The 10,198-nt window shown below is 38.9% G+C and overlaps 1 protein-coding gene across 1 annotated transcript; it reads left to right on the forward strand.

Moving 5' to 3' along the window:
* Nucleotides 1–9,129: 9,129 nt before the first annotated feature.
* On the forward strand, nucleotides 9,130–9,702 carry ARL14 (ARF like GTPase 14; the record flags this gene model as incomplete). Its single annotated transcript, XM_080802852.1, has 1 exon — nucleotides 9,130–9,702. The coding sequence occupies one exon, from the start codon at nucleotides 9,130–9,132 to the stop codon at nucleotides 9,700–9,702; it is 573 nt and encodes a 190-aa protein (XP_080658978.1).
* Nucleotides 9,703–10,198: the final 496 nt, after the last annotated feature.

A 10,198-nucleotide genomic window follows, 5' to 3' on the forward strand; every position in this document is an offset into this window, starting at 1 on the left:
GATAATAGCAGAAATTAATAAAGTAGAAAATAAAGTAAATAATATACCATTTAGGTATATATGTTACTTTTACATATTAGTAATATATTACTTAGATCTTTTTACTCAGTAAATATTACTTAGGCAATAACATATTACTTAGAAGTACATAATAAGTACTACTAATTATATATTACTTATACATTTTTTTCTATGGAAACTAAAGACTAAAACCAAAAGCAAGGAATGAGTAACATTAGTTCAGGTTAAAGGTAAAACCAAAAGCAAAGAATGAGTAACATTAGTTCAGGTTAAAGGTTATTTCTCTGGGGAAGGAGAGAAATGTAATTATTTAGGGGCATTCAATGATATTGGTGATGTTCTATTTCCTTAGCTGTGTGGGAGAAACATTGGTGGCCCTTTAAATTTTTACTTCTGTTCTTCTTTAAAATGCACATATATATTATATAATCTTTCAGATTGTGATATTTCATATTTTTGTTAAATTTAAAAAAGTTTTAAATAAGATAAAGCAAAAATCTTTTAACCAAGTCTGCTCCAGAGGAGGATAAACTCATTGGTTTTATGTGTAGCTTTCTGAATTATTTTCTATGCATATATCTGAGAAACATGTAGTTTGTTATTTTGTGGGGCAAGGTTAACATAAGTGATATTATATCAACTGTACTATTTTAGAATTTGTTGTTTCCCCTTAATGCCTTTTAGCAAGCTCTTCCTTTAAGTATATGGACACTTATCTCATTACTTTTTGGTGCTACACAGTATTAAATGGTCTGGGAACATTCTTTATCTACTCTGCCTCCCTCTATCAACTAGCAAGCATGGCTGTGCAACAGTAATACGAAAACTTAGAATCTTGGTAGCTCAAGACCAGTTTCATTTCATGATCATGACACCTGTCCTCATGTGCAGCTGAAACAAAGAATGCATGATGATTCTGTTCCAGGCCCTTTCTGCCCAAACTCTTAGGGAAGCAGCACTCTACAGAAGGAATAGTTTGATGGAAGTGAAAGCTGTGGCTTCCATGATGGGCCCCCACAATCTGGACTCTACAAGAAAGGCCCAAATCTTCCTGGAGGATAACGGGTTATTCTTTGCCGATAACCAGCATGACTCACTGGGCCTCAGATTTAGCACCATACAGCTGCCCTGGGGAGGCTCCCTTGATTGAAGACTGAATTACAGATTGTTCCACTAACCTTCTTAGTCGCCTCCGTGCTCGCTACCCTCCATAACTTGCACAGTACTTGGCATATGACAATTAGTCAATATTTGTCTAATTGCTGGCAAAAGGATATTTTCTGAATATATTTGATTTCTGTAAGTAAACCCATGAAATTAAAAAAAATTAAAATTTTCCATACTGAATTCAAGAGAAAGCCACATGATATAATCTGTGAATTTGAAGTATTTCTTACTTTTTGGTATTTACATTTCATACTGAGATTTCTACAAATATTTTCATACAAACTTATGTGTATCTTTTTGACTTGGCAAGTATTCAGTAAAGGGTTGATGGAGCAGGATGTCCCAACATGTAGTTGGATAGAAAATTGATGGAGAATATGGAGTGGGCAATAATGAGAAGCCTATACTCAACAATGAAGACATTTTCGATGATTAACAAGGGCCTTGTCCAGAAAGTCAGATTTCAGCATTAAGGATGCTAGCTTAGGAAAAAATATGGCAAATGTGAATCAGGGTTCCTGTTTTAGGAAGGGACTGGAGTGCAAGAACCTGAGTTACAGACTTGAGTTTAACAGCTGGGACTAGGACTTATTTCAAAAGGCCAAAAAAGGGGCGCCTGGGTGGCTTAGTGGGTTAAGCCTCTGCCTTTGGCTCAGGTCATGATCTCAGGGTCCTGGGATGGAGCCCCACATCAAGCTCTCTGCTCAGCAGGGAGCCTGCTTCCTCCTCTCTCTCTGCCTGCCTCTCTGCCTACTTGTGATCTCTCTCTGTCAAATAAATAAATAAAATCTTTAAAAAAAAAAGGCAAAAAAAAAAGCAAATACAAATACAAATAAAATTTAAAAAGGCAATTGTTTAATTGTTAAAATTAGGATACTATGTTATGACCAAGTTAGTGGTTAGGAGGATTGGAGCTGCTTAACTACTTGATGTTTCAGATAGGGATTGAGACAATTAGATTCCAAAAGAGGATCAAGTGGGAGTGCCTGGGTGGCTCAGTTGGTTAAGGGTTTGACTTCGGCTCAGGTCATGATCCTTGGGGTCCTGAGATTGAGCCCCACTCTGGGCTCCTGACTCAGTGGGGGGTCTGCTTATTCCTTACCCTCTCCCTCTGCCTCTCTTCCAAACTCAAGCCCTCTCTGTATTTCAAATAAATAAAATCTTTAAAAAAAATAAAAGAGGATCAAGAGGCCTCAACTATGGGGATAAGTGTTTGTAGGACTAGGGACCATGTTGTGTCTGATAGCAGCAACTGAGAATGACAAATAGGATACTATGCCCTTCTTACACTTGTAATAGTCTGTATTAGTCAGAGTTCTCCAGAGAAATGAACACACACAGATATGGATATGTAGAAAGAGATTTATTATGAGATAGTGACTCATGTGATAAAGGCTAAGTCCCATGATCTGCAGTCTGCAGGGGATATACATCCAGTCCAAACCCAAAGGCTGGAGAACCATGGGAGCCAATCCTATAAGTCCCACTCTGAATCAGCAGGCCTCAGAACCAGGATTACTGATGTCTGAGGGCCAGAGAAGATGGATGTCCTCGATCACACAGAGAACAAATTCACCTTTCCCTCGAATTTTTCTTCTATCAGCCCTCAAAGGATTGGATGATACCCAATGGTGTGGTTGAGGACAACCTTCTTTACTCCGTTTACGGATTCAAATGCCAATCTCTTCCAGAAATACTTTCACAAACACACCAAGAGTAATGTTTTGCCAGCTTTCTGGGCATCCCTTACCCCAGTAAAGTTGACACATAGATAAACCATCCCACAGACATTTGTAATGGAGCATAGTACTTTTTCCTACAGAGTCAAGATACAATTTTATACACCCTCTCAAAAAAGTTATTAAATATAAATCTCATTTGCCCAACAAATATAAACCTATCTGTTATCCTTATGACCAGTAATAAAATAGTAACAGTTACCATTTACTGAGTGTGTACCATGTATCATATACTAGACATACTAGGCTGCCTTATTTTTCATTTATTACTTACGATAACCCTGAGAGGTAGATATTATTATTTCCCAATTTTCAGATGAAGAAATTAAAACAAGAAGTAATGTGTTCAGATTTATATAGGGGAAAAAAGGTACAGTTGTGACTGTAACTGAAATCTGTCTGATTTCAGAGTCTGTGATAAACTAATTAAATTTAGACAGAATAATGCTTTAAGCCTGTACCCAGCTAAGTACTCTGATTTGTTTCTAGAGTATTTAATCTGTACCTTGACATTTCTCATTCTGGAGTTAATTTTAGCTATGTCCTTAAACCAGCTGTTTGCCCCAGGTTGCATTATTTGAGGTAAGAGGGCTACCAATAGAAAGCAAAGTCTAATGAAAAAAATTTGAAGGGAAACAAAAACAAAAATGAACTTTTGGGACTTCATCAAGATAAAAAGCTTCTGCACACCAAAGGAAACAGTAAACAAAACAGAGAGGCAACCCAGGGAACGGGAGAAGGTATTTGCAAATGACACTACAGACAAAGGGCTGATATCCAAGATCTATAAAGAACTTCTCTGGCGATTCACAGACCTGTACCCCTGGGGCTAATAATACATTATATGTTAATAAAAAAAAAATTAAAAAAAAAAGAGAACTTCTCAAACTCAACACCCAAAAAACAAATAGTCAAAAAATTGGCAGAAGACATGACCAGACACTTCTCAAAAGAAGACATACAAATGGCTAACAGACACATGAAAAAATGTTCATCATCATTAGTCACCAGGGAAATTCAAAACCACATTGAGAGGGGTGCCTGGGTGGCTCAATGGGTTAAAGCCTCTGCCTTCGGCTCGGGTCATGATCCCAGGGTCCTGGGATGGAGCCCCGCGTTGGGCTCTCTGCTCCGCAAGGAGTCTGCTTCCTCCTCTCTCTCTGCCTGCCTCTCTGCCTACTTGTGATTTCTGTCTGTCAAATAAATAAATAAAATCTTTAAAGAAACAACAACAACAACAAAACCACATTGAGATACCACCTTACACTAGTTAGAATGGCCAAAATTGACAAAGCAAGAAACAACAAATGTTGAAGAGGTTGTGGAAAGAGGGGAACCCTCCTACACTGTTGGTGGGAATCCAAACTGGTGCAGCCACTATATGGAGGTTCCTCAAAAAAGCTAAAAATAGATTTATCTTATGATCCAGAAATCACACTACTGGGTATTTACTCAAAGAATACAAAAACACGGGCAATCCCCTCAGGTCCCCTCCCTCTTTGGGAACTTTGTATTCTCACTTTGTTATTGTTCAATAAACCTTGCTTTGCTGCCCACCACTCTGTCTGAACTACCTCTTCATTCTTTTTTTTTTTTTTAAATCTCTTCATTCTTTGAAGCGGTGTGAACAAGCACTGTGGGCACCCACTGAGAAAAAATCCTGTAACATTTATAGGGGCTTGTCAGGGATCTCCATCATCATTAAGGACAACTAACCAAGAAAGGTCCTCAAACTCCAGGTGGTGGTTCAGATGGAGCCTCACGTGGAGGTCAAACCAGACATCTACAAGAGACCCCTTGATAGATCGGGACGAGAGGAATCCTGGCTGCCACCTCATCCAACACCCCTGACCAACAGGAAGTAGCTGCGATCAGTCATTGCCTTTCTTCCCTAACAGCAGTTAGGGTTATCTCTTCAGATAGGAGAATGATGGATAGTTGGAAGGCAGGCAGGCAGGAACAAGGGGCCCTGCCCTAAGAGGAAGCTACCTTTAAAAGGATTTTACATGGAAGGAGTCTCCACCTTTCCCATACATAGACAAATAAGTGATTGGATGATAGGCGCAGGGAGGGTTAATCAGATTAAAACAGCCTACCAACAAACCCATAAAAAATCCCTAGACTTAGAAACTTTGGTGGCAACCTTCTTGGGTCCCCTCCCTCCTTGGGAGCTTTGTACTCTCACTTTACCATTGCTCAATAAACTTTGCTTTGCTGCTCTCCCAAATCCCCACTAATGCAAAGGGATATATGTACCTCTATATTTATAATAGCCAAGATATGGAAGCAGCCCAAGTGTCCATCGATTGATGAATGGATAAAGAGGCTGTGCTACACACACACACACACACACACACACACACACACACACAGGGATCTTATTCAGCCATTAAAAAAAGAATGAAATCTTGCTATTTGCAAAGATATGGATGGAGCTAGAGAGTATAATGCTAAGGGAAATAAGTCAGAGAAAAACAAATACTGTATGATTTCACTCATACGTGGAATTTAAGAAACAAATGAGCAAAGGGGAAAAAAGGAGAGACAAATTAAGAAACAGACTCTTAACTATAGAGAACATAGTGATGGTTACTAGAGTAGGGGGAGGTGTGTAATAGGTGATGGGGACTAAGGAGTGCACTTGTAATGAGCAACAGGTGTTGTATGGAATTTTTTTTTTTTTAAGGCAGTTGGCATTTTTTTTTTTAAGATTTTATTTAATTTGACAGACAGAGATCACAGGTAGGCAGAGAGGCAGGCAGAGAGAGAGGAAGGGAAGCAGGCTCCCTGCTGAGGAGAGAGCCCGATGCGGGACTCGATCCCAGGACCTTGGGATCATGACCTGAGCTGAAGGCAGAGGCTTTAACCCACTGAGCCACCCAGGCACCCCTAGAATTTTTGAATCACTATATCCTATACCTGAAACTAATATAACACTATGTTAACTAGAATTAAAATAAAAACTCAAAATTTAAATAATTTCTTTGTAAATGTTCTTTCTGCATCCAGAATAGTCTACTTAATTTCTTTTAAAAAATAAAATTTGGGTTCTAGTAAAAATAAAACCTATATTTCATTGGCCTTATTATAGCTCTTTTAAATATCAACTTGCTAAACATTGAGGAAAGATTTTCAATCGAGAATTTATTCTTTAGCTCTGGAAATAGTCATATTGTTTCTTTTTTTTTTTTTAAGATTTTATTTATTTGGGACACCTGGGTGGCTCAGTTGGTTAAGCGGCTGCCTTCGGCTCAGGTCATGATCCCAGCGTCCTGGGATGGAGTCCCACATCGGGCTCCTTGCTCGGCGGGGAGCCTGCTTCTCCCTCTGCCTCTGCTGCCACTCTGCCTGCCTGTGCTCTCTCTCTCTCTCTCTCTCTCTCTCTAGCAAATAAATAAATGAAATCTTAAAAAAAAAAAAAAGATTTTATTTATTTATTTGACAGAGAGAGAAATCACAAGTAGGCAGAGAGGCAAGCAGAGAGAGAGGGGAAAGCAGGCTCCCCGCCGAGCAGAGACCCCCGATGTGGGCCTCGATCCCAGGACCCTGAGATCATGACCTGAGCCAAAGGCAGAGGTTTAACCCACTGAGCCACCCAGGTGCCCTTACATTATTTTTTTGATAATTTCCCTTTTCATATTTTTGTTCTCTCTGGAATAAAGTCATATAGATTAGATATTAAAACCTCTGGATTGGGGGTGCCTGATGGCTCAGTCAGTAAAGTGGCTGACTCTGGGTTTCGGCTCATGTCATGATCTCAGGGTGGTGAGACTGAGCCCAGCAATGGGCTCAGTGTGTAGTCTGCTTATTCCTCTCCCTTTCCCTCTGCCCCTCCTCTTACATGCCCTTTCTCTCAAATAAATAAAATCTTTAAAAACAAATAAATAAAATGTCTGGACTGATCCTCTATATCTCTCTATTCTTCATATTTTCTATCTTCTACTTTCTGAAAGATTTTCTTCCAACCTATTATTGATCTGTTCAAATTTTGGAAATCATGTATTTGTTTTTCAAGAGTTCTATTTTGTTTTTTGAGTAGTCTTTTGAATAGCATCTTTGTCTTATTTTATGGATGCAATACCTTTTCAAATCTCTTTGGAAATATTTTCAAATCTCTGCGTTACCCCTGTTTAAGCTTCTATAAAGCCTTTTTTAAAATTTTTGGTCTTTCTCTCATTATACTGAAGGCATCCCATGTATTAAGTATGGGAACCTCTGTGCACTGAAAAGCTGATTGGGCATTCTGTATACACAAGCAATGTTTGCCAACTGTCAGGTTGGCTATAATTAATTAAATACTAAGTTAGGCATTATGATGTGGAAACTTCCAACTCTCAAAACCTGGAGGTCTTTTTTCTGATATCACTCTTTAAAAAAAATTTTTTTTTTTTTGGCCTGGAATAATATCTTGTTGCTGAATGGTCAGTCAGCAGAGGTGTGTGTACATGTGGTTTTATGTATTTATTTGTTTGTTTGTTGGGGGGTCTTTATCCAGACGCTTAACCCCCACTGTTTTTAGTCCCTCATTTCCGTCCTTCCATCTGTATCCTGTGTATCAACATTCCAAGGTTCAGTTTTATCCTATTGCATCAGTTACCACTGTAAAATGAAAACTACAGGCCCAAAATAGGCATCACTTGGGCCAGGCTGAGTCACCAAACTGGGGCTTAATACCTAACCTAACTGCAGATTCAACCTCCCCCAGAAATAGGTCTTAACCTGTCAATCAGAAATTTTCTGAACAGCACCAATGATGTAATTTGTCACACAGGCCCTCTCCATTCCCCAGAGGAAAATTAAGTTATCCACTTAAAAAGGTCCCCTGCCCTTTTTAAGGGAGGGCAACTTAGCCTGAAACGATCCTTTGTTCTCTTTCGCTAATAACTTTCTTGCCCCATTCTCCTTTCTTTTCATTTTTTTAAAACTGAAGTATAGTTAATATGCAATGTTACATGAGTTTCAGGTGTACAACATAGTGAATCAACAGTTCTATCCATTATAATATGCTCACCACAAGTGTGGCTACCATCTATCCTCATACAATGCTATTGTGATATTATTGACTATATTCTCTATGCTGTGCCTTTTATTCCTATAACTTATTCATTCCATAATAGGAAGCCTCTATCTCCCACTCCCTATACCCATTTTGCCCATCCCTATCCCATCCTCCTTTCCATAGAAAGCTTCCATTTTGTAAAATTCCTTGAAACTCCCCTTTACTTGGTAGATGGGATGCTGCCCAATTCATGAATCACTTGATAAAGCCAATCAGATCTTCAAATTTAAGCAGCTGAATTTTGTTAACACCACTCATCTTCCATCTATATTCCACCTAGTAGAATTTTGTTGAAGTTTCTCACCCTTTGATGGATTCTCCTGCTCTTGTTATGGGTTTATATGTTCTTTTTATTCCTTTACCATCATTTGGGTGGAGTCTTGAGGAAAGGAGATAAATAAACGTACTCATTTTATTTAATCAGACTGCTTCATTTCAAAAGTGTTTATGTTACAAACTCCCCTCCTATCCCTGTATATTTGGTCTTGTGAATAGTTGTAATTTTCTAGAAGAATAGAGAAGTGTTTCTGTATATTATGGGAGTAAGGTACACATATCCTTGGGTGGGTTAAAGTATCCTACTGAATAATCTGGACCGATGAAAGGAACTAAAGATACTTCAGGCGCTGAGATAAACTCTCCCTTCATGACTTCAGAATTCTGGTTACTCATTTACAACTGGGATGAGATAAGTGTTCAGTATAATAACTAGAGAAGTTCTATAAACCACTTGTAACGTTAAGTTTTTATTCTACTACCAAACCATGTTCCCGTAAACCTTTGGTTACCTCTAAATTTCCAGTATCTGGAAGAGAACAAGCTGTGGCATCACCCAGCCAGCCCCTCCTACGTCCTACTCACTCACAAAGAATTTCCCCTTTGAGCCACTGTAACACTGGCTGCTTACTCATACCAGATTCCTTAGGATTGGCCGGGACTGCAAATAAAACGTTGTTTGCCTATAATGAGGTCAATAAACTGCAACATAAAGGCACACAGATTCCCAGTTTTAAAACAGAACATGAAGCGTTTGCTATCCTATTCCCTCTTACTATTTTCAGACAAGACCTGGAGAGCAAATATTCTCCCTGGGCAAAAGAAAAGTCTTTGAAGGGAGGGAAAAAAAAAAACCAACACCCTAAAATGGGTCTACTGAGTTCTAAAAACCCCAAAACCAAGCAAGCCCAGATTCTTCTTCTGGGACTTGACTCAGCTGGGAAGTCTACCATCCTCTACAAATTAAAGTTTGCTAAGGATATTACGACCGTCCCAACAATAGGTTTCAACGTGGAGATGATCGAGTTGGAAAAGAGTTTTTCACTCACAGTCTGGGATGTTGGAGGACAGGAGAAAATGAGAACTGTGTGGGAGTATTACTGTGAGAACACCGATGGGCTGATGTATGTTGTGGATAGTACGGACAAGCAGCGACTGGAAGACTCCAGGAGAGAGCTGAAGCACATTTTGAAGAATGAAAACATTAAAAATGTGCCTGTTGTCCTGTTAGCCAACAAACAGGATGTGCCTGGAGCTCTGACTGCCGAGGACATCACCAGAATGTTCAGAGTGAAGCAGCTCTGCAGTGACCGGAACTGGTATGTGCAGCCCTGCTGTGCCATCACTGGGGATGGACTGATGGACGGGTTCAGGAAACTGACCGAATTTGTGAAAAGCCACATGAAATCAAGAAGAGACACTTTAGCAATCTTTAGATAAAACAGAGATCCAAGCAGTGACATACTGGTGAAGTTGAAAGGGTAACTTTTTTCGATGCCAAATGAGAAAAGCAAGTTGCTGAGTTAGCAAACTTGTCCTAAGATGTTATTTCACCTAAATTCAGCTAAAACATAGAATAGTATCTAGACAATATTATTTTTGGCCAGGCACTTTAGTAAACTATGTGGTAATGATAGTTGAGAATGAAAATTTTACAATTTTGTATATGTTGGATTTATGTATGAATCAGAATAATCGTGTTTGGGACCAAATAAATTATTGCTTTATTGTTTTTGTATGACGACTAGAACAAAGTTTAAGTAAACTGCTAATAGGGTCAGAATTCTTTCAGATGGTTTCCAGCTGTTACAGTATTGAATTTCTATCACACTCCTATAGAATAGTTAGTAAAAAATAGAACTTTAAATTATGGAGAGGAAAAAGTTTGATGTTAACATCTTGTAAATCCCTATGACTTAAATGAAGATTTTTTCTG

This window comes from Martes martes (assembly GCF_963455335.1).
Source record: "Martes martes genome assembly, chromosome: 1".
Classification (NCBI taxonomy): Eukaryota; Metazoa; Chordata; class Mammalia; order Carnivora; family Mustelidae; genus Martes; species Martes martes.